This window comes from Dryobates pubescens, chromosome 3, assembly GCF_014839835.1.
Source record: "Dryobates pubescens isolate bDryPub1 chromosome 3, bDryPub1.pri, whole genome shotgun sequence".
Classification (NCBI taxonomy): Eukaryota; Metazoa; Chordata; class Aves; order Piciformes; family Picidae; genus Dryobates; species Dryobates pubescens.
In genome coordinates this window covers 23,170,442-23,195,077 of record NC_071614.1, presented here as the reverse complement: position 1 = coordinate 23,195,077, position 24,636 = coordinate 23,170,442, and the positions used below count along the sequence as shown (strand labels likewise).

At 50.3% G+C, this 24,636-nt stretch overlaps 1 protein-coding gene across 1 annotated transcript; it reads left to right on the top strand.

The window, feature by feature from the left end:
* The first annotated feature begins 15,137 nt into the window (after positions 1-15,137).
* On the top strand, positions 15,138-22,504 carry LOC104308157 (interferon-induced very large GTPase 1-like). Its single transcript, XM_009909298.2, has one exon. The coding sequence runs from the start codon at positions 15,138-15,140 to the stop codon at positions 22,428-22,430; it is 7,293 nt and encodes a 2,430-aa protein (XP_009907600.2). The 3' UTR covers positions 22,431-22,504.
* Positions 22,505-24,636: the final 2,132 nt, after the last annotated feature.

Below are 24,636 nucleotides of genomic sequence, written 5' to 3'. Positions count from 1 at the left end.
CCAGCTTGAGTCTATGGCTTCTGCTTCTATGAGGCTGGAGGGCCAGGCTGGGGGACAAGGGGACCACCCAGCTCACCATTCTCCTCCCGGTGCAGGTGTTGGAGGGTGGCCGGTGGGAGCAGCAACCGGCAGGGCAGTGGCCGGTGGCCGAGGTGGGAGCGTGGCTGGCTGCCCGGAGCGGGGCGGAGGAGCTGGCGGAGCTGGCCCATGAGCACCAGGTGTCAGGCCGGGTCCTGCTGCGGCTGACCGACAGGACCCTGCGGCGGATGGGGGTGGTCCCACGGAGCCGGCGCCGGGAGCTGCTGCGGGAGCTGCTGCAGCTGCGGCTGCAGCAGGAGCTGAAGGAGCTGCTGAGCACCGTTGGGGTGAGCATCCCTCGCTCTGTGGGCTGAGGGTGGTCACCAACTCTGACGATGCTGGGGGGTGCGAGGGGCTCGACCGCCTGGCTAGACTGCGATTGCCATCACCTCTCGCCCCAGAATGAAGATGTCTCTGTGAAAGTCCTGAAGCCTGCAGGAGGAGAGATGACGCCAGGGGGAGGGCAAAGCAGCAGCTGGAACTGATCACCTGAGGCAAGAGGGGTGCTGAAGGGAGCCCCGAAGTCACCATGTCCCCCTGGAGAAGCCCATACCTGGCCAGTGGTGCCAGGAGAGACACCAAGAGGTGGCCAGCAGGCTCTGGCTGTCACAAGTTGAAGGTGGTTGCTCCTCACAGCCTTGCTGACTTCCCTGGAATGCCACAAGCTCTAGCAAGCTGGGGTGAGCCATACCAGTCCTACAGCCCCAGAGGATTCTGCTGCAAGCATGCCCCAGAAGTGACCCTCCAGCAATGGGACACAGTGGTCTGTCTGTGGGGAAGAGGGGCTGGTGTGGGGAGGGGACAAGTCCCTGAGTTGCTGCTGACAGTGTAAAACTTGGTTGTATAAGGAAACCACCTGAGACTCCAGCTTCAAACTTTAGCAGGCACAGGTTTACAGATTGCATCGGGTTGGAAGGGACCCTGAAGGTCATTTTGTCCAGCCCCACTGCACTGAGCAGGGACAGTTCCAACAGATCAGGCTGCCTGGGGCCACATCGAGACTGATCTTGAATGTCTCCAGGGACAGGGCCTCACCCCCATCCCTCAGCAGCCTGTTTCAGTATTTTACCACTCATTTTAAGGAACTTCCTCCTGAGGTCCAACCTAAATCTCCCCTGCTCCAGTTTCAAACTACTGCCCCTTGTCCTATTGCTCCAAGCCCTTCTAAACAGTCCTTCCCCAGCCCCCCTATCGCTCCCCTTCAGATACTGAAATGTAGCTACAAGGTCTCCCGGAGGTCTTCTCTTCTCCAGGCTGAACTGCCCCAATTCTTTCAGTCTGTCTCCACAGGAGAGGTGCTCCAGCCAAAGATGATCTGAGGAGCCCCTGCTCCCAAATTTCAATCAAGGCTGGTCCAAGAGGTGTTCAAGAGGGGGCTGGACGTGGCACTTGGTGCCATGGTGTAGTCATGAGGTCTGTGGTGACAGGTTGGACTTGATGATCTTCGAGGTCTCTTCCAACCTTGGTGATACTGTGATGCTGTGAAAGGGTGATACACACCTGCAGAAAGGCTTCAAGAACCTCCTTGTGATGTTAATGACCCACTTCCCTATTAGTTACTGATGAGGAAGAATCCAGTCTGCAGCCATGACCTTGGACACAGGCAGAGAGTGGTTTGCGTTTGCCCTCTGCTGCTCCTTGCACTGGTGTCTGGGTAGATTCAAAGGTCATTTTGGTATTTCCTCCTGCATGACACGTTCTCAGGACGCCACTTTGTTTCTCAGAAATCAGAGCCTTCCTGGAAACAGCTCCAGCAGCCCATGGAGCAGAAACTGCTGCTCCAGCCCATGTGCTTTCCAGGCACAGAGCTTCATTCCTCCTGAGGCTGGAGGATGCCAAGGAGGGTAGGGCTCTTTGCATGACTGAGCCAGCTGGGTGCTTCCAGTGCTCCCACAGCCCCTGGGATCAGTGTCTGCAAGGCTGGTACCGCTCCTCTGGTCTGGGGAAGGTGAATGTAGTCATAGACCCCTTATAACGAGGTGCCATTGGGTGACGAATGAGGCTACAAGGCTCAGCAGCCTGGTAGCTTGCCTGCTAGGAGAGGTTCTTTTAGCTGCAACGTCCTCAGCAGCTCTTGTTGCTTCTTTGGGCCGAGCAAGGCAGAACAAGGCAAGCTGCTCACCATCATGGCCACTATAAATACAGACCCAAAGACAAAGAATGCCCAGTGGTAACAGAGATAGGAATCTGATAATTCAATCTATAGAATTAGATTTATGCAAACATGGCCAGACACAGCCAGAGCTCATAGCTGTGCCACAAGGCTCAGGTTGCCCATGCCTCATGTGCCCCACATACTGACGTGGACCTCAGGTCATTGGTGGGGTGGGGGGAAGTTGGACAGTAGCCAGCAATGTGTGCTGACAGCCCAGAAGCAAATAACCTCCTGGGCTGCATCCAAAGGAGCAGGGCCATCAGATGGAAGGAAGGGATTCTGTCCCTCCACTCCACTCTCCGGAGACTCCACTGCAGTGCTGTGTCCAGCTCTGGAGTCCTCGAGAGGCCCAGAGGAAGGCACAAAACTGATCTGAGGGCTGGAACCCTTCTGTTGTGAGGCCAGGCTGAGAGAGCTGGGGTTGTTCAGCCTGGAGAAGAGAAGGCTCCAGGGAGCAATAGAGCAGCCTTCCACTTCTTAAAAGGGTGATGATAAAGGTGGAGACCGACTTTTTAACAGGGCTACAAAGCCCCTGCTGCCCTTGTCCCTGAGTGCAGGCAGCAGCTGGATCGGGGCACCGGCCAGCCTTGTGCAGAGTCCAGGATATGATTGGAGAGCTGGACGGGCATGCCTGGGGCTTCTGCTGCCTCCTGACCTGCCTGTCCCAGCAAAACTGCAGGCAGCAGCTCACAGTTTCACTTTCGCACTGGGTTGCAGAGCTCTGATTTCCAGGAAAGCACAAGCATTCCCCACCATCTCCAGGAAGAAGAGACAAAGAGCAACGTAAGAGCCCGGGGGCTACATAAACAGAGAGCCTGGGCTGGGCTGAGGGAAGCCTGGGAGCTGGTGAGCACGCACGACAGAGAAGGTAGGACCTTGCTGCTGGGCTCCGGGGCTGGAGACTGGGGATCAGCACAGATCAGGGATTTTGTTTGTCTTCTGCTTCGTATTTGCTGTATTTTGTCATTGCTTGAAAGAGGCCAGGGAAGGCAGGCAGGGATTGTGGGGCAGCAGTGAGTGGTCCCTGTTCTGAGGTGGGGTGGAGGAAGCAGCCCGTGCTTGTCAGGCTGTTGCAGGACGCTTGTGTGTTGCATGGGTTGAAGTGGGAGAGGGGGAAGGAAGCAGTGGGAGCAGGTGGGGAAAGAGGTGGCATCTGTGGGGGTATGTTCAGGGCCACATTGATGACTGCTGGGGTGCAAAGCCAAGCTTAAAGAGGTGTGAGGAGGAATGTCTAGGGAAGGACTGAGAGTCTGCAAGGGACAGACCCCTTGCAGAGCCCCTTCCTGGGCTGGGAAATGCTCCTCCAAGCAGGGCCGATCGTGCCTGTCCTGGGCATGACCCAGCCCCGTGGTGGCTCAGGATGGGTAAGCTTGCCCAAGGCCCAGCTGTGCCAGGAGCTGGTGTGGCTGTGGAGCTGTGCAGCTAGCTGCACCTTGTTGCCATTTAGTGTCCTTCTCTGGGGACAGGGGACCAGGCTGGGACGTGTCAGAGGGAAGGTGCAGGTGGGAAGACAGGGGTCTTGGAAGCTGAAATGGCTAATTGATCATAGAACCCTGGAAGGGTTTGGGTGGGAAGGGAGCTTTTGAGATCACGCAGTCCAACCCCCCTGCAGCTGACAGGAGCATCTTCAACTAGAGCAGGCTGCTGAGGGCCCCGCTGCTCTGGTGCAGCCCCTCCAAGGCACAAGCACTTCTGGAGCTGTGTTCCCCTGGGGAAAACACCCTCGAGAGGACTGTTCCTGTGATAGAATGGGATGTACATCCTGATTGGTTTTGTCCATCTGATTAGTTTTGTCCATAAAACCTTACTCTGTGTGTATGGGCGTGCCTGGGCACGCCCACGGGGCGGGACCGGGGCTGTCATCTGAGGAGCGGCTGGAGGGGGACTGCCGATCTTCGTCGCTGCGACCAGCGGGAGGCAGGGGAGACCGGGAAGAGACTGGGTGCACATGCGCAGAGTAGAGCCACGAAGTTTCGAGAAGGAGGGCGTCAATCAAAGGAGGAAAATTATAAAAGGGGACGGGAACTCGTGTTAAGCGCGGCAGTTGGCGGAGCGGAGACTCCCCTGTCGCTCAGCGCTGTGTTTGCTCCTGCCTTGTTACTTAATAAATTGCCAAAATTTTCTATTCGGTGATGTATTGTGTTTAATAAAACTCTATAACAAATTTGGTGCCGTGACTCGGATACAACTTAAGTGGTTGGGCTTGTGACCATTCCAAGGGGGCGCCCCACTTGATTTTTTAGTGGCCTTGGTGGTCCAATCTCACCCTGGTTGTACTGACGAACCTAAATTCAAGGTACAGGAGCGAAGGGAAGCCGGCAGACCCTATAAACTTTGTGCACAAAGGTCCGGACGAAGACGCGGGATGCGTGAGTAATTGCGGGAACCGTTCGGTCTGGGTCAGGGATCCTGGAGTTGCAGTGACTGTGTATGAGTGTGAGACGGGAACCGGCAGCTTGGATTCCGCAAGCGAGTGTGGACCCTCAGTAATGCGTTTCTCATTGCTCACGAGAGCCTGAGCCACGAAACAGGGGAAGCGAGTGAACATCGATTGATTGAGGGGTACTCCAGAAGATGGGACAGGGGAGGAGCAAGTCCTTAACCCTTATAGAACTTCCCCCGATACCCGGGGACAGTCCGTTAGGATTCATGTTGGAAAATTGGGAACATTATCCGAATATTAAAAACAAGACAAAGGAAAAAATGGTTCACTACTGTGCAATTATTTGGGGAGAGAGAGAAATCTTCCCAAATGTTTTCTGGCCAATATTTGGGTCCTCGGAAGACTGGGTGAGACAGAAACTTAATCTGTGGGTGAAAGATAAAACTCCTGTAAACCAGGAGGAGAGAGATTATGCAGGTATTTGGGCAACACAACCAGCAGTTGGCGCTTCATTGTACCCATTAAAAGAGAAAGGGAAACATAGAAAGGAGGAGGAGGAGTCATTACCACCATATATTCCTCCTCCCCCAAATAATCCCCTCCCCAATAGACCTCCAGCAGAAGCCCATCCAAGTGCTCCTCTGGAGGGCTGTAACCCCTTCCTCAATAGACCTCCAGCAGAAGCCCATCCAAGTGCTCCTCTGGAGGGCTGTAACCCCTTCCTCAATAGACCTCCAGCAGAAGCCCATAACTTGGTCCCAATTGCTTCTCTGGAGGGCTATGGCTTGTCTCCTAAGGGGATTAACCCCTTCCCCACTAGACCTCCAGCAGAAGCCCATCCAAGTGCTTCTCTGGAGGGCTATGGCTTGTCTCCTAAGGGGATTAACCCCTTCCCCACTAGACCTCCAGCAGAAGCCCATCCAAGTGCTTCTCTGGAGGGCTATGGCTTGTCTCCTAAGGGGATTCCTCCTCCCCCAAATAACCCCTTCCCCAATAGACCTCCAGCAGAAGCCTATAATTTGATCCCAAGTGCTCCTCTGGAGGGCTATGACTTGCCTCCTAAGGGGATACCTTTAGTGGAAACTTATAATCCAGGTAGCAGTTCTGAAGAGACACCGGAGGGACCTATAACTCGGAGACGGGCACAACGATACCAAAACCTGTATCCACTCCGGGAAATGCCTATTGGAGGTCAGGGCCCGAACCCAATAATAGGGTTCATATCGATTCCCTTGAATTCCGGGGACGTCAGGGACTTTAAGAAAGAAATGGGAAAATTGTTAGAAGATCCTTTAGGGGTCTTGGAGAAGTTGGATCAATTCCTAGGACCTAGCATTTATACTTGGGAAGAATTGCAATCCATCCTTAGTATTCTATTCACGGCAGAAGAACGAAACATGATTAGAAGAGCGGGTATGCGAATTTGGGATGCTCAGCATGCCCAGGGGCCACTGGCGGATGCCAAATGGCCCTTACAAAATCCAAACTGGAATCATCAACAATTAGAACACCGAATCCACATGCAAGACCTTAGGACAATAATAATACAGGGAGTTCGGGAGTCGGTACCTAGGGGACAAAATATTAACAAAGCATTCAAAGATAGTCAAAAGAAGGATGAATCACCTACAGAGAGGCTGGAACGTCTCAGGAAAAACCTGCAGATGTACTCAGGTTTGGACCCCGAGACCCAATTGGGACAAGCCCTCTTAAAAACACAGTTCGTAGCTAAATCATGGGAAGATATTCGTAAGAAATTGGAAAAGATGGACAATTGGCAGGACAGAGGTTTGGATGAGTTACTGCGAGAAGCACAGAAGGTATACGTAAGACGGGACGAGGAGAGTCAGCGCAGGCAGGCTAGGATTATGGTAGTGGTGGTGAAGGAGGCTGAGAAGGCTGGAGCTTCTTACAGGACAAGATCAGGTGGGGGACAAAGGTGGGAAAAGGAAATGTCGGCAGAAAGGAGAGAAGTTTTTGTGTGTTATTACTGTGGGAAAAAAGGGCATTTTAAGAGGGAGTGCAGGAAAAGATTAAAGGATGAAAAAGAGTTTCAGGAAGATTAGAGGGGTCAGGGGCTCTATTTGCTGGGGACCCAGAGACATCAGGAGCCCTTGATAAAATTGAAGATTGGTCCCCAGCAACAGGAGGTTGAGTTCTTAGTGAACACTGGAGCTGAAAGATCAACTGTGCAAAAATTACCAAAAGGTTGTAGTTTATCTAAGGAAATGGCTCAAGTAGTGGGAGCTAAGGGCGAACCCTTTACGGTCTCAGTAATAAAGGATGTGTTAATAGAGACGGACTCAAGGATACGAGTAGGAAACTTTTTGCTAGTTCCAGAAGCGGATTTTAATCTGCTAGGTAGAGATTTAATTATTGAGTTAGGTATTAACATAGAGGTAGTGAATAAGGAAATAAAGATTAGACTTTGCCCCTTAAGGGTGGAGGATGAGGCGAGGATTAACCCAGAGGTCTGGTACACCCCTGAAAGTGTTGGAAAATTGAATATAACCCTTTTTTCAGTTATTATTAAGGATCCAGAAGTTCCTGTGCGTATAAAGCAATACCCCATTTCCCCTGAGGGAAAGGCAGGATTGCAACCGGAGATAGAGAGACCTTTGGACAAGGGTCTTTTAGAACCCTGTATGTCCCCTTTCAGTACCCCCATCTTGCCTGTGAAGAAGGTGGATGGGTCATACAGATTAGTGCATGATGTAAGGGAAATCAATAAAAGAACCGTTGCTCGTTTTCCAGTGGTAGCTAATCCATATACTTTGTTGAGTAGACTGGGTCCAGAAAAACAATATTATAGTGTCATAGACTTGAAAGATGCCTTTTGGGCATGTCCCCTAGATGAAAGAAGTAGGGATTATTTTGCCTTTGAATGGGAAGACCCTATCTCACATCGAAGGCAGCAGTTGAGGTGGACGGTGCTTCCCCAGGGGTTTACAGAATCCCCAAATTTGTTTGGACAAGCTTTGGAGCAAATCTTACAGGAATACCAGACCAGGGAAGGGGTGGTTCTTATCCAGTATGTACATGATTTACTCCTTGCCGGTGACACAGAAGAAGAAGTCCGGGAGGAAAGTATTCAGTTATTGAATTTTTTGAGTGTAAAGGGATTAAAGGTGTCAAAGGCCAAATTACAGTTTGTTGAGGAAGAGGTGAAGTATCTAGGGCATTATCTTAGAAAGGGGGAGAAGAAGATAGACCCCGAAAGGGTAAAAGGAATTTTAGAGATGCCAGCTCCCAGAAATAAAAGGCAGGTGAGGCAATTATTAGGGCTTGTTGGATACTGCCGACAATGGATTGCAAATTATAGTGCAAAAGTAAAGTTTCTGTATAACAAAATAAGTCAGGAAGGATTATTGAAATGGAGTAAAGAAGATGAAAACAGTTTGGATGAATTGAAGCAGGATTTGGTCAATGCACCGGTATTGAGCTTACCGGATACAAAGAGACCCTTTTACTTGTTTGTAAATATAGAAGATGGAACTGCGTATGGGGTACTAACCCAGGATTGGGTGGGGAGAAAGAAACCTGTGGGGTACCTATCTAAATTATTGGATCCAGTGAGTCGAGGATGGCCTACTTGTTTACAGGCCATAGTGGCATGTGCGTTACTTGTTGAAGAGGCTAATAAGATTACCTTGAATGGAGAGTTGAGAGTACTATCCCCTCACAATAGCCGAGGGATATTGCGGCAAAAGGCAGAAAAATGGATTACGGACTCCCGCCTTCTAAAATATGAAGGAATACTGCTTGACTCCCCCAGATTATCTTTGGAGGTCACCGCCCTACAGAACCTAGCTCAATTTTTGTATGGGACACCCGGAGAAGGGAACCTAACACATGAGTGCTTGTCAGTTATAGAAGAACAGACAAAAATCTGCCCAGACTTGGAGGAGGAAGAATTAGGGGAAGGGGAAAAACTATTTGTTGATGGATCATCTCGAGTGGTGGATGGAAAGCGGGTGTCAGGATACGCTATAATTGAAGGGAAAGAGTTAACCGTGATAGAGTCAGGACCACTAAATAAGTCTTGGTCAGCACAGGCGTGTGAATTGTATGCTGTGCTACGAGCATTACAGATGCTGTCTGATAAAGAGGGTACCATCTATACTGATTCCAAATATGCCTATGGGGTAGTACATACATTTGGAAAGATTTGGGAGGAAAGAGGACTGATAAATTCACAAGGAAAGGGCTTAATACATCGGGAATTGATACAGGCAGTATTGAAGGCTCTGAGAGAACCTAAGAGAACTGCTGTAGTTCATGTAAGAGGGCATCAGAGAGGAATGGATCCTAAAAGCAGAGGAAATAACATAGCTGATCAGGAAGCAAAAAGAGCGGCTCTTCTAACTCTACACGTACAGCAGGGAATAAAGTGTGGGGACTGTGGGAGAATTTATTTGAAGAAGCTTTGTTATATTCATAAGAGAGGAGACAGGATGTATGTTGTAGGCTGTGTATGCAAGGATCCAGGATATGAGGGTTGGCCCCTGGAGACAGAAGAACCTCCTCCATGGAAATTATACAGTTTTACCACACAAGAAAAAGAGAAGATGCATAAAATGGGTTTACAAGAAAACCTAAAAGGGGAATGGAAGCTTCCAGGTAGTGACAGGATAGTTTTACCCAAACCAGTTGCTATGGATATTATGAGGAAGATACACAGCAAAACTCATTGGGGGTCGCAGGCACTTGTTGCTCAATTTACTATAAAATATATGTGTTTTGGGGCGGATGATTTGGCAAAACAAATAGTATGGGGATGTATCACCTGTCTGAAGGTTAATAAGGCTGGCCTTAGACAACCCCTGAAGGGAGGGCGGCCAGCAGCAAAAAGACCCTGTGCAAATATACAGGTAGATTTCACTGAACTACCAAAGAGTGGGCGATACAAGTACTTGCTGGTGTTAGTAGATCACCTTACTAACTATGTGGAGGCATTTCCTACAGTAAAAGCCACTGCCCAGGCGGTCATAAAAATTCTTTTAGAACAAATCATTCCCCGGTATGGTGTGGTGGAATCTATTGATTCAGACAGAGGTCCGCATTTTGTGTCCAAAATCATTACGGAAACTATGGCTGCTTTGGGAATTCGATGGTATCACCATACCCCATGGCACCCACAGAGTTCGGGACGAGTAGAGAGAATGAATGGGGAAATAAAGAAACAATTGACAAAATTAATGATGGAAACCAAATTGTCATGGCTAAAGTGTCTGCCTCTGGCCCTGTTGAATATTAGAACACAGCCTAGAACTGATATGGGACTTTCCCCCTTTGAAATGCTGTATGGAATGCCCTATAATATTGAGAGACCTCTGGATCATCCAGTACTAAAAGAACAAGACTTAAACATTTATATAACAAATTTGATGAGGTATAGAGAACAATTGTGGAAGAAAGGGGCTTTGGCACAAAGGGCCCCATTGGACCTAAAACTGCACTGCATCCAACCAGGAGATTGGATACTGATTAAGACTTGGAAAGAAACTAACCCTAGCTCCATGATGGGAGGGACCTTACCTTGTGCTGTTAACCACAGAAACCGCAGTTCGGACAGTGGAAAAGGGATGGACACATGCTAGCAGAATTAAAGGACCAGTGCGGGGACCAGACCAAAAGGAAGCCTTTGATTCAGGACCAGAGTGGCAAGTCACCCGAGGACCAGGGGACTTGCGGCTTACTATACATAAGAAAAAGAACTGACCTGAGTCAAATCCCATCTGTATTTGCTAAAACATTGAAATCTAATATTTTGTAAAGGGCAAAGGGTGAGATAACCAGAAAATCCCTCCATAATCCTCAAACCTCTGTAACAAATAACAGAGACAGTTATTCTGGGGACTCCTGAAGAATACTCTTGCTGCCGAGAAGATGACACCCCTCGTGGCTCGAGGCACCCGAGTCGACGAGTGAGGCAGAGGAGTAGAAAATAGTGGAGATCAAGAACCCCTAATAATCATTTAAAGCAGGACCATGGAGTGGATTTTTGATGTTGTAGACCCTTATAGTCCTTACAAGTGGTTTTGGTTATCAACTGTTTTATGACTAATACTGACCATTGTAATCAGATGTTAAACCCGACGGGATTTTATATGTGCCCTGGTTTGAAGGGTGCTGGTTATGTTATTATATTAGGCCACCATTTTATGAGGCCATTGGAGTTACCTGATGAGGAAGAATTTGAAGATATAATGGACAAAACAAATCAGGATGAAGACAGAGGGGGAATTGTGATAGAATGGGATGTACATCCTGATTGGTTTTGTCCATCTGATTAGTTTTGTCCATAAAACCTTACTCTGTGTGTATGGGCGTGCCTGGGCACGCCCACGGGGCGGGACCGGGGCTGTCATCTGAGGAGCGGCTGGAGGGGGACTGCCGATCTTCGTCGCTGCGACCAGCGGGAGGCAGGGAAGACCTGGAAGAGACTGGGTGCACATGCGCAGAGTAGAGCCACGAAGTTTCGAGAAGGAGGGCGTCAATCAAAGGAGGAAAATTATAAAAGGGGACGGGAACTCGTGTTAAGCGCGGCAGTTGGCGGAGCGGAGACTCCCCTGTCGCCCAGCGCTGTGTTTGCTCCTGCCTTGTTACTTAATAAATTGCCAAAATTTTCTATTCGGTGATGTATTGTGTTTAATAAAACTCTATAACATTCCCATGAGACATGGTGCAGGCAGTCCCATGGCAGGTCATGCTGTCACACTCACTGCTTCCCTTGTGGACTTCCAAGGAAGAAAGTGATCCCAAGTTATTCCATAAGCTACAGCCAGCAGTGAAACCGGCAACACGGCTGCAGTGCATGTACACTAATGCACGAAGCATGGGTAACAAACAAGAGGAGCTGGAAGCCTTGCTGCAGCAGGAAAGTTATGATGTTGTCATCACAGAGACGTGGTGGGACGACTCACATGACTGGAGCACTGCACTTGACGGCTACAGGCTCTTCGGGAGAGACAGGCAAGGAAGAAGGGGTGGAGGGGTGGCCCTGTACATCAGGGAGGCACTAGATGCCATTGAGCTGGAGATCAGGGACCATCAGGTTGAGTGGCTGTGGGTGAGAATTAGAGGGAAGGCCAACAGGGCTGACATCCTTGTTGGAGTCTGTTATAGACCACCCAACCAGGATGAAGATGTTGATGATGCATTCTATAGGCAGCTTAAGGCTGTCTCAAGATCTCTGGACCTTGTTCTCATGGGTGACTTCAACCTGCCTGACATCTGCTGGGATCTCAACACAGCAGAGAGGAGACAGTCTAGGAGGTTCTTAGAGTGCATGGAGGACAGCTTCTTATCCCAGGTGCTGCGTGATCCTACCAGGGGTAAGGCTATGCTTGACCTCCTCTTCACCAACAGGGAAGGGCTGGTGGGTGATGTGGTGGTCAGAGGCTGTTTAGGGGCCAGCGACCACGAGATAATTGAATTTTCAGTATTTGGTCAAGCTAAGAGGGGCAGCAAGAAGACCTCCACTCTGGACTGCCGGAGGGCAGACTTCAGGTTACTCAAGGAACTAATTCAGAAGGTTCCTTGGGAAACAGCCCTTAAAAACAAAGGGGTCCAGGAGGAACTAATTTAGAAGGTTCCTTGGGAAACAGCCCTTAAAAACAAAGGGGTCCAGGAGAGCTGGGCCTGCTTCAAGGAAGAACTCTTGAAGGCGCAGGAACAGGCTGTGCCAATGCGCTGGAAGATGAGCCGCCGGGGCAGACGGCCAGCCTGGATGGGTGATGAGCTTCTAAAAGAACTAAGGGCAAAAAAGAGGGTGTATCATCTTTGGAAGAAAGGTGAGGCAACCCATGAAAAGTTTAAGGGTGTTGCTAGGTCTTGTAGGAAGAAAATTAGCGTGGCAAAAGCACATTTGGAGCTTAGACTGGCCTCTGCTGTGAAGGACAACAAAAAGTCCTTCTATAAATACATGAATAGCAAGAGGAAGGGCAGGGACAACCTCCACTCCTTGGCTGACACGGAGGGGAACGTTGTAACAAAGGATGAGGAAAAGGCAGAGTTCCTTAACAGCTTCTTTGCCTCAATTTTTACTAGCAGGACAGAATGTCTTCCAGACAGCTGGCCTGCAGAGCTGGCAGAAGGAGCCAGGGAGCTGCATAGTTTCCCTCTGTTCCAGAATGGGGCAATTGGAGATCTCCTCAACCGCTTGGATCCCCACAAGTCCCTGGAACCAGATGGGATCCATGCCAGGGTGCTGAGAGAGCTGGCAGATGAGCTGGCCAAGCCACTCTTCATCATTTTTCATCAGTCCTGGCTCACTGGAGAGGTCCCAGAGGACGGGAATCTGCCAACGTGGTGCCCATCCGCAAGAAGGGCCGGTTGGATGAGCCAGGGAATTATAGGCCTGTCAGCCTGACCTCAGTGCCAGGCAAGATTATGAAACAGGTCATTTTGAGTGCAATCACACAGCACTTACAGGATGGCCAAGGGATCAGGCCCAGCCAGAATGGGTTTAGGAAGGGGAGGTCCTGCCTGACCAACCTGATCTCCTTCTATGATCAGGTGACTGCCAGGTGCATGTGGGGAGGCCTGTGGATGAGGTCTACCTGGACTTCAGCAAGGCCTTTGACACTGTCCCCCATAGCAAACTCCTGGCCAAGCTGTCAGCCCATGGCTTGGATGGGAGCACACTGCATTGGGTTAGGAACTGGCTGGAGGGCCGAGCCCAGAGAGTGGTGGTGAATGGTGCCACATCCAGCTGGCAGCCAGTCACCAGTGGTGTGCCCCAGGGATCAGTGCTGGGCCCCATGCTCTTTAACATCTTTATTGATGATCTGGATGAGGACATTGAGTCCATCATCAGTCAATTTGCTGACGACACCAAGCTGGGGGCAGGAGTTGATCTGCTGGAGGGTAGAGAGGCTCTGCAGAGGGACCTCGACAGGCTGGGCAGATGGGCAGAGTCCAAGGGCATGAGATTGAACACATCCAAGTGCCAGGTTCTGCACATTGGCCACAACAACCCCATGCAGAGCCACAGGCTGGGGTCAGAGTGGCTGGAGAGTGGCCAGGTAGAAAGGGACCTGGGGGTGCTGGTTGATGGTAGGCTGAACATGAGCCTGCAGTGTGCCCAGGCAGCGAAAGCGCCAATGGCATCCTGGCCTGCATCAGGAACAGTGTGGCCAGCAGGAGCAGGGAGGTCATTCTGACCCTGTACACAGCACTGGTTAGGCTGCACCTTGAGTACTGTGTTCAGTTCTGGGCCCCTCAGTTTAGGAAAGATGTTGAGTTGCTGCAACGGTTCCAGAGAAGGGCAACAAAGTTGGTGAGGGGTTTGGAACACAAACCCTATGAGTAGAGGCTGAGGAAGCTGGGGGTGCTTAGCCTGGAGAGGAGGAGGCTCAGGGGAGACCTTATTGCTCTCTACAACTACCTGAAGGGAGGTTGTAGACAGGCAGATGTTGGTCTCTTTTCCCAGGCAGCCAGTACCAAAACAAGAGGACACAGTCTCAGGCTGTGCCAGGGGAGAATTAGGCTGGAGGTTAGGAAGAAGTTGTATACAGAGAGAGTGATTGCCCATTGGAATGGGCTGCCCGGGGAGGTGGTGGAGTCACCACCATTGGAGGTGTTCAGGAGGAGATTTGATGGGGTTCTTGGTGCCATGGTTTAGTTGTTTAGGTGGGTTGGATTGGTTGATGGGTTGGACACAATGATCTCTTCCAACCTGGTCTATTCTATTCTATTTTATTCTATTCTAGTGAAGCCCTGGAATGGGCTGTCCAGGGAGGTGGTTGGGGCCCCATCCCTGGAGATGTTTAAAACCAGGCTGGATGAGGCTCTGGCCAGCCTGATCTAGTGTGAGGTGTCCCTGCCCATGGCAGTGGGGTTGGAACTAGATGATGCTTGTGGTCCCTTCCAACCCTCACTGATTCTATGATTCTATTATTCTATGACACAAATTGACCTCCAGGGATGAACCTGCAAATGGGAAGCAGCAGGCATATCCATTGTCCCAGGGTGGAGACCTCCAGGTTTTGGAGCACCCCAGGCTGGGCTCCAGCAGCTGGGTAGCAGGAATCTCCAGGAGCTGCTGAGGAGTGGCTGAGTCAACTGGGGTTGTTGACCCTGGAGAAGAGAAAGCTTAGAATAGACCTTCTCACTCTCCACAACTCCCTGAGAGGTGGTTGGAGTGAGGTGGGGTCAGTCTCTTCTCCCAAGAAACAAGCAATAGGATGAGAGGAAATGGCCTAAGATTGCACCAGAGAAGGTTTAGGTTGAACACAAGGAACATAAAGGTTGTCAAGCCTGGAATGGGCTGCTCAGGCTAGTGGTGGAGTTGCCATCCCTGGAGGGGTGTAAGAGCTGTGCAGATGTGGTGCTGAGGGACATGGTCTAGTGGTGACTGGGCTGAGTGCTGGGTTAATGGTTGGAGTTGATGATCTTAAGTTTCTCTTCCAAAGAAAACAGGTCTGTGGTTCTAGAATTCTCTGAGACTCCTCTGAGAAGAGGCTGAGGCCTTTTACAAGGTAATTTAAAAAATGTCTGTTTTCTTCTTCTGCAGCCATGGATTCCCAGGAGGACAAACTAGGGGATGATGAAAAAGCACATCTTGCTAAAAAACGACTGGCAGAAGCATGTGAGAAAGAAGGACTGGATGATAGACACTGGCTCCCCAAACTGTCAGAGATACTGGGAGTCAAGACCAGAGAAGCCCTGAAACATACGCAGTATGAAGACTACCTGAAGCTGGAGTGTGAAGTACGGTACCCCTGGGAAGCCAAAGCCCTCCAAAAGCTCCTAGGACTCCCAGACAGCAAAGCAACTGTTGAGGAGCTGCAGGAGAAGCACTTGAAGATGACAAAGCAGAGACAAGAAGCGGCCAAGCAAGCCCTGAAGGAGCTGAAAGAATTTCATGAGAGCCACAGCCACAGTGAGGATGTTATAAAAGAGAAAGGGAGAGCTCTGTGCCAAGCCTTGGAGATTCCCGAAGAGCACTGGAAACTACCTGAGAAGTCATCGCTGGATGTGCTGGAGCGCATCCAGAAGCAACTGGAGCAGCAGGAGTCATTAGTGGTCAGGGAGGAGAATGTCTCGGCCACAGAGGTCCTGGGGCAGGCATCAGGGGGACTGGCCCTGCAGGGCATCTACAGAACCAGCAGCCTTGCCGATGCGCTGGCAAAGCGAGACCAGCTGATCAGGGTTCCTGATGGATTCAAGCTTGCTGGTCCAGAGCATGGATCACTGCTTGAGAGGAAGGAGTTCTCCTCCTCTGCAGAAGAAGCCAATTTCACCAAGTCCATGGAGCAGCTGGGATTCAGCATCAGTGTTTCAGCCAAAGGCGGGTACTGGGGGTTTAGTTTTGAATCTGATGTAGATCACAGTAGGTCCTCACAAACAGAGAGCACGCAGCAGAGCCACTCTGAGCAGAGCTACATTTGCAGCACCAAGTACCAGTACATGCCTCTGGCCTCCTGCTACTTCCAAAAGCATCAGCTTCACCTTTCAGATGTGGCTGTGAAGGAGCTGCAAGAACTTGAGCATCTTTTGAGCATCACTCCAGAAGGAGACAGACCCAACATGCTGAAGAGCAGGTGTGCAAGCTTCTTCAGAAGGTTTGGGTCCCATGTGAACCAGGGTCCCCTCCATTTTGGGGGGATATTCTGGTGGAAGGCAACTACAGAAGGGTTCAGGGCTGAGCAACGGGAGGAGATGAAGCGACAAGTCTCTGAAGCACTCAATAGCTATGTTGGGGCCAGCTACAGCAACTTAGTTGCCAGTGTGGCAGGAAATGTGGATGTTTCAAAGTCCAGCTCCCAAGCTTCTTTCCAGGGAAGAGATGGAAGGAGTGCCTACACAGCAGTCCAGCTCTATGTGACCACAACAGGGGGCCCACCAGGGGCAGATTCACTTCCTCAATGGAAATTTGGGCTTGTAACTAATAACACAACCTGGTGCGTCATCGACCGAGGTTTTCAGCTGATCCCAGTGTGGGATATAATCGTCTCCAATCACACCAATGATTTTAAGTCCATCTATCAACTGGCCAGCAGCCTCAGGGCTGCCTATGAAGCCCTGACAAAATACAGCGTCGGCACCATGTCTGGAGAGGAACAGCACAGCGCAGAGCTAGAGGCCAGAGATTTTGTGGAGCACATGAAGGCCTGGGATATGAGAGTGGATGAAGGGAAGCTCCTAACATTGATAGATTTCAAGCAGAATCTGAATGAGAAAACCAAAAACCATAGTGTGTGGATCAACATATGCCTGTCGGATAAAGCACTGCAGGAGTTCTTGCTGAATACCGTTCTGTTTTGCAAGAGGTCACCTCCAGAAAACATCATCTACGTCAAGGACCTGATGAGGTGCCTCCTGGATCCTCATGTCTATTCTGTCCAGGACTTCCCCAACTCTTCCTTCATTATGGAATGGATCTTTGATACCGAGCACACATTTCCAGAAACTCCCGATGTTTCTGAGCTCGAAGACCTCATCACGACACTGCTGCAAATGAAGAATTACATCCAGCAAGTTACCTACGCACCAGAAACCTCTGCGTCTGCCATTCATGAAGCCAGGATAAAAGCTACCCAGACTGTAAGCCTAGCTATTTATTCCTTACTTCAGTGTCTCCAGGAAAGGGCCCAGAAAGATATAGAGGTATTGGTGCTCTTAATTACGACCAGCGTGGGATACCAGGCGGAAAGGAGCACTTTTCGGTACCTCCTTGGATATCCAGAAATTCACTTCATGATGAAGGAATTGGAAATGGGGTATAAGGACTACCTGAGTCTGAAGGACCAAGATGTTTACAGAGCCCAGGCCTTCCTGTTGCTGACAGGTCTGACTGTAACAGCTGAACACAAAACAGTGTCCCCTGAAGGGAAGAATGAGCGTTTTGTTTTGATGGAAGATCACATGAAAACATTGTGGTCCGCTGAGATAAAAACGCTCCTTGAAAAGCACAAAGGATTTAAAGACTGGGAGATGCTGGAGAGTGACTTGAATTCTTTCATCGAGGGACATGTGGATGATACATGTGATGAGCTGAAGACAACCAGTATAATCCAAGACATGGAAGACACTTTTCAAAGGGTAGAGCCTTCCAGTCAATCCACATCCAAAGCAGAAGGCAGTGAATCCCAAGCAAACCAACCCATTGCAAACCCAGAGTTTCTCCACTTGCTTCAGCGCCTTGGACTAGAAAGTCACTATCCAAGGAAAATGGGGACAGAAGATGTCCATGTCATCTACAAGACACCTTTACATGACAGCCAGCCCAGCAAGGACAGTGAGCTACCATTTTACTTCTTGCAAAAGCTTTTAACTGTGGATTATAGAGTGAGGTACCTGACTTGCAAGAATGAGAGCAACCCAGAAGCAGCAGTGCCCAAACCCGTAGAGGGAGAGTGCGAAGCTTCAGATTCCTTTGATGATTTTTTCACTGATTCAGAGGAACAAGCATCTGAACCTGCACCCAGGGACAGTCACGTGCACCCCATGGACCTCCAGATGGCAATTTTCCATTGTGCCGATGACTTCATGAGGCAATACATCTCAACAAAACTTGCTTTCTGCCAGTTTGCGCTACCTCTCCTGGTGCCCAACCCCTGCACTTCACAGATAGAGTTCCCTCTCTGGTCCCTCAGCCAAATCAAGAAGAGCTGGAAAGGGGCTGAGAAGCTGGGAGAGCAAGCAGGGATTAACCGTTACAAAAGCAAGCTCATTTCCCAGGCAGAGACGCCCATCGTGTCCTTCATCCGGATCGGCAGCTCTCCCTCCTCTTCCAAGTCTCAGATCCTGAACGCCCTGCTGGGCAAACACAACACTTTTTTTAACCGCCATTGCAAAGGCAGCACCAAAGACTGTTTGCTGATGAAAGGTGTTGTGGAGATCTCCTGGTACTGCCCGCGGGGCAGCGATGATGACAGCTTTGACTGCTGCGTGGCTTTCTGTAACCTGCGCGGGGACGCGAGGGATCACGAAGAGCAGCTGCATTTCCTGCAGGAGATATCTGCTGTGAACGTGGCTCTCGTATGTGAGTCTGATCAGAGTGACAAGAAAGTGAGGACGATTTTACGCCAGCTGTGGGAGTCACAGAGGCCTTTGGTTTGTCTTTTCACTGAAAAAGAGAAAGTTGCAGCTGGACGATCTAGCCACAATGTAAGGATAGGTATCAAGAACAGAAATGAAGCAGAACTGGTGGGTGAGCTGACAAAGACAATCAAAGACCTCCTGGAAGGGTCCAACACACTTTTCAGCCTTGATGCCTGCTTGGACAAAGCTCGCAAGCATGGCTTCTTAGTTGATGAAGATGCAGAAGCGTGTGTGTCAGCCAAAGAAGAGGCAAAGGCGCTGGTGAAGCTTCTGAAGAAGGAGAAGTTGTTTGAGATCAAATCCCAGCTGCTGCCTCTTCAAGGGCAACTATGGTACATGTGGTGCAAGAAGGACAAAGAACTCACTTGCCTGCAGGAAAAGGGGAATGAGAGCATAGAGCATCACCGGAGCAAAATTGAATCAGAGAAGGCCCAAATAAGGAAAAAGCAATGCAACAAAGCATTCCCCCTCAATGAGCTGATGAAGTCATTCCTTGTCTTTCTCCAGTCACAGCCAGCAGATACCAAGAAATACTTCTTGGAGTGGATGAAGGTCTTTATGGATGACTTGTCTGCCGATCGCCTGGATGAACTCAGGAGAGATTATCACAAGTTATGGTTTGAAATCCTGGCCGTGAAGAAAAGCGATGAGAAAAATGGTCTGCTGAGAAAATTAGACGCCCTCTCCAATGAAATCAGCAATTCCTCTATTGGCCTTGAGCACATTTTAAGAGAGGTAGGGCAGATTTACGAAGCTCTGGAACTGGTGAACTCAAAGGATAAAAATTTTGCTGAACTACCTGACATTGCAGTTGATCTGATGGTTTCAGGATATCCCATTGAGCTGATGGATGGTGATGCATCTTATGTCCCATTACGGTGGATTGGAGCAATCTTTGATAGGCTAATTGAGAAGGTGGGAGACAAACGAGTGTTTGTTCTCTCAGTGCTTGGCATCCAGAGCACAGGGAAGTCAACCCTGCTGAATGCCATGTTTGGTCTCCAGTTTAACGTCAGCGCGGGGAGATGCACGCGGGGAGCGTTCATGCAGCTAATTAAAGTGGACGTGAAGCTGCAAGAAGATGTTGGCTTTGATTACATGCTAGTTGTTGACACAGAGGGACTTCGTGCTACAGAGATGGCCAACAAACAGTCCCTTAATCATGACAATGAGCTGGCCACCTTTGTCATTGGCATTGGCAACGTGACTCTGATAAATATCTTTGGAGAAAACCCTTCAGAAATGCAAGATGTCCTTCAGATCGCCGTGCAGGCTTTTCTGAGGATGAAGCAGGTGAAGCTTTCCCCGAGCTGCCTGTTCGTGCACCAAAATGTGGGAGAGATAACTGCCAAGGAGCAGAACATGGAAGGCCAAAGACGTCTGCAGGAAAAGTTGGATGAAATGACAGTGATAGCTGCCCAGCAGGAATGCTGTGATGTCTCCTGTTTCAGCGAAGTCATCCGCTTTGATGTGAACACTCACATCCTCTACTTTGCCCACCTGTGGGAAGGAAACCCCCCAATGGCACCACCCAACCCTACCTACAGCCAGAACGTCCAGGAATTAAAAACCAAAATTCTCCAAGCTGCCAAGAAGGAGTCACAGGCCAGTGTTTTGAGGCTCTCAGGCTTGAAGGTTCGTATTAGTGACCTCTGGAATGCTTTGCTGAGTGAGAACTTTGTCTTCAGCTTCAAGAACTCAGTGGAGATTGCTGCGTACAAGAAACTGGAAACCACATTTAGCGAGTGGACCTGGCAGCTGAGGAGTCACATCTTGGACTTGCAGGTAAAACTGGACAATAAAATTCGTAATGGGGACTTGCAGAAGGTCACCACGCAATACCTTGAAACATTAGTGCAAGAGACAAGTGATGCCGTTATCAAAAGCATGGAGAAATATTTCAGTGAAGACAGAGACAGTGAGATCCTGGTCCAGTGGAAGAGCAGCACAGAACTGAAGCTGAAAGAACTAAAAGATTCTCTTCTGCTTGAAACAAAGAAGAAATGTGAGAATCTCATTGAGCTAAAGAAGAGCCAGTGTAAACTGGAGGAGTGGAAGTCAGAATATGAAAGTATGCTCCTTGAAAGGAGTAGGCAGTTGGCTCTGTCTCTGAAGGGACAGAAGCTCAGTGAAAAGCAACTGCATGACAACTTTATTTCTCTCTGGGCTAAATGGATTGCTGAGGTCTCCTCCAATACTCCGCCTCCAGAAGAAGTTGATATTGACGTGGAAATAGAAAATGTCCTTCTAGATCACTTCAAGGAGCCCAAATTACATGAACGAATCAGGACAGTTCCCAAATCTTGGCATTTTTGTGCTGATTTGGAGAAACACATAGTGAAGAAAAGAAGCTGGGACCCGTGGCGCGCGAGTCTCGATGATGCCGACGTGAACAGCATAAACCGCATCACAGAGAACATCATAGCGTGTGTGAAGGCAAACATCGCCGAGAAGGAGAAGGAGAAAAGGGATTACAGCCGAAGTTTTATTCATGAAATACTAAACGAGGTACAGAGAGGCATAAGCTCTGTCCCTAGCAATGCAAAATACAGTTTTAATAAAGATTACAGAATAGATCTATCGATCTGGCTGTGCAGGATGGCAGCGGAGAGGTTTAAAGCTATGCGCAGGGCATTCATGGTAGCAAATGATCCACGCCGGTACCTGGAGAGCAAGCGAGAAGATTTCTTCAAGTGCTTCCAGATTTCCTGCCAAGGAGCCACTTCCATCACGACATTTGTTGGTGTTCTGTGTGACAAGATCTCTCCAGCTCTTCGCCATGCGGTTTACGAGAAGACAGCCCTTGCCATAGCTCGAGACATGAAGGGTAAAATCCCAGATTTCAGTGGCAACAGGTACTCCCTGGAGGTTTGCCTCCTGAGATACCTGGCACAGGAAGAGGATTTTGAGAAATACAGGCAGTACCTGACCTGTCCAAAAGATGCTTTGGAGAGTTACATCGAGACACGTGTTAGGACGTACTGTTTAGACCAGAACAGGAGGCTGGAGAAGTTTTTAGATGAGTCCCTTACTCTCCTGTATGAATGCATCCAGTCAGCAGTTTTTGCTTCAACCAAAGTTGTCAAAGACAGAAAACAAAGGAATAACAAAATCTCCCTTTGGCTGGATGAATTTTGCAAGACACTTGGAGAGGTGCTGAACCTGCCCAGGGCAGACCTGAAGGGCATTGAACATCAGGAGATAGGAGACATAGAGTTCCTGAATAATGCCGTGACAGAAGCACTGCTTTCCCTGAAGAATCAACTCAAGACCGAGCTTGCTGATGCTGATATGAGCTCGTTTGAACGGCAGCCTCACACAATCCTGGCTGAGCAGTTTTCAGGGTGCTGGGAGCAGTGTCCCTTTTGTAGGGCTGTTTGCACAAACACCATACCAAACCACGATGGAAAACATCAGGTCATCTTCCATCGTCCAGAAGCTTTAATGGGATACAAGTGGCATTACACAGACCACCTGGTCATCAATATTTGTTCTAGCAGTGTTTCAAGTGAGCTTTCATTCCGTCTTGATGATGGCACATGGATCCCCTACAAGAGATACTGGGATGCAGGACCTCCTTATTCCAGTTGGAACATTCCCCCTGATCCATCCATGCAAGCATACTGGAAATGGTTTGTTTCTCGTTTCAGCAAAGAGTTGGAGGAGGTCCACAACGGGAGATTCGAGGGCAAAGGAAAAATCCCTGAGTCGTGGCAGAAAATTACAAAGCAGGAGGCACTTGCTGAACTGGAGAAGCATTAAGGCCTGGTTGATATGAAGGAAAAGACACAATTGCTTTGCATTTTAGAAGGAAATGCTGCAAATCTATCCACAAAAGGTTGTTATGATTACAACAGCATAGCATAGCATAGCATAGCATAGCATAGCATAGCATAGCATAGCATAGCATAGCATAGCATAGCATAGCATAGCATAGCATAGCATAGCATAGCATAGCATAGCATAGCATAGCATAGCAGAGGAGAGGAGAGGAGAGGAGAGGAGAGGAGAGGAGAGGAGAGGAGAGGAGAGGAGAGGAGAGGAGAGGAGAGGAGAGGAGAGGAGAGGAGAGGAGAGGAGAGGAGAGGAGAGGAGAGGAGAGGAGAGGAGAGGAGAGGAGAGGAGAGGAGAGGAGAGGAGAGGAGAGGAGAGGAGAGGAGAGGAGAGGAGAGGAGAGGAGAGGAGAGGAGAGGAGAGGAGAGGAGAGGAGAGGAGAGGAGAGGAGAGGAGAGGAGAGGAGAGGAGAGGAGAGGAGAGGAGAGGAGAGGAGAGGAGAGGAGAGGAGAGGAGAGGAGAGGAGAGGAGAGGAGAGGAGAGGAGAGGAGAGGAGAGGAGAGGAGAGGAGAGGAGAGGAGAGGAGAGGAGAGGAGAGGAGAGGAGAGGAGAGGAGAGGAGAGGAGAGGAGAGGAGAGGAGAGGAGAGGAGAGGAGAGGAGAGGAGAGGAGAGGAGAGGAGAGGAGAGGAGAGGAGAGGAGAGGAGAGGAGAGGAGAGGAGAGGAGAGGAGAGGAGAGGAGAGGAGAGGAGAGGAGAGGAGAGGAGAGGAGAGGAGAGGAGAGGAGAGGAGAGGAGAGGAGAGGAGAGGAGAGGAGAGGAGAGGAGAGGAGAGGAGAGGAGAGGAGAGGAGAGGAGAGGAGAGGAGAGGAGAGGAGAGGAGAGGAGAGGAGAGGAGAGGAGAGGAGAGGAGAGGAGAGGAGAGGAGAGGAGAGGAGAGGAGAGGAGAGGAGAGGAGAGGAGAGGAGAGGAGAGGAGAGGAGAGGAGAGGAGAGGAGAGGAGAGGAGAGGAGAGGAGAGGAGAGGAGAGGAGAGGAGAGGAGAGGAGAGGAGAGGAGAGGAGAGGAGAGGAGAGGAGAGGAGAGGAGAGGAGAGGAGAGGAGAGGAGAGGAGAGGAGAGGAGAGGAGAGGAGAGGAGAGGAGAGGAGAGGAGAGGAGAGGAGAGGAGAGGAGAGGAGAGGAGAGGAGAGGAGAGGAGAGGAGAGGAGAGGAGAGGAGAGGAGAGGAGAGGAGAGGAGAGGAGAGGAGAGGAGAGGAGAGGAGAGGAGAGGAGAGGAGAGGAGAGGAGAGGAGAGGAGAGGAGAGGAGAGGAGAGGAGAGGAGAGGAGAGGAGAGGAGAGGAGAGGAGAGGAGAGGAGAGGAGAGGAGAGGAGAGGAGAGGAGAGGAGAGGAGAGGAGAGGAGAGGAGAGGAGAGGAGAGGAGAGGAGAGGAGAGGAGAGGAGAGGAGAGGAGAGGAGAGGAGAGGAGAGGAGAGGAGAGGAGAGGAGAGGAGAGGAGAGGAGAGGAGAGGAGAGGAGAGGAGAGGAGAGGAGAGGAGAGGAGAGGAGAGGAGAGGAGAGGAGAGGAGAGGAGAGGAGAGGAGAGGAGAGGAGAGGAGAGGAGAGGAGAGGAGAGGAGAGGAGAGGAGAGGAGAGGAGAGGAGAGGAGAGGAGAGGAGAGGAGAGGAGAGGAGAGGAGAGGAGAGGAGAGGAGAGGAGAGGAGAGGAGAGGAGAGGAGAGGAGAGGAGAGGAGAGGAGAGGAGAGGAGAGGAGAGGAGAGGAGAGGAGAGGAGAGGAGAGGAGAGGAGAGGAGAGGAGAGGAGAGGAGAGGAGAGGAGAGGAGAGGAGAGGAGAGGAGAGGAGAGGAGAGGAGAGGAGAGGAGAGGAGAGGAGAGGAGAGGAGAGGAGAGGAGAGGAGAGGAGAGGAGAGGAGAGGAGAGGAGAGGAGAGGAGAGGAGAGGAGAGGAGAGGAGAGGAGAGGAGAGGAGAGGAGAGGAGAGGAGAGGAGAGGAGAGGAGAGGAGAGGAGAGGAGAGGAGAGGAGAGGAGAGGAGAGGAGAGGAGAGGAGAGGAGAGGAGAGGAGAGGAGAGGAGAGGAGAGGAGAGGAGAGGAGAGGAGAGGAGAGGAGAGGAGAGGAGAGGAGAGGAGAGGAGAGGAGAGGAGAGGAGAGAATAAACCAGGTTGGAAGTGACCTTCGAGATCATCGTGTCCAACCT

Bases quoted from the DNA above. Each gene is read 5' to 3' on its own strand.
- LOC104308157 (XM_009909298.2), top strand. From the start codon at position 15,138: ATGGATTCCCAGGAGGACAAACTAGGGGATGATGAAAAAGCACATCTT.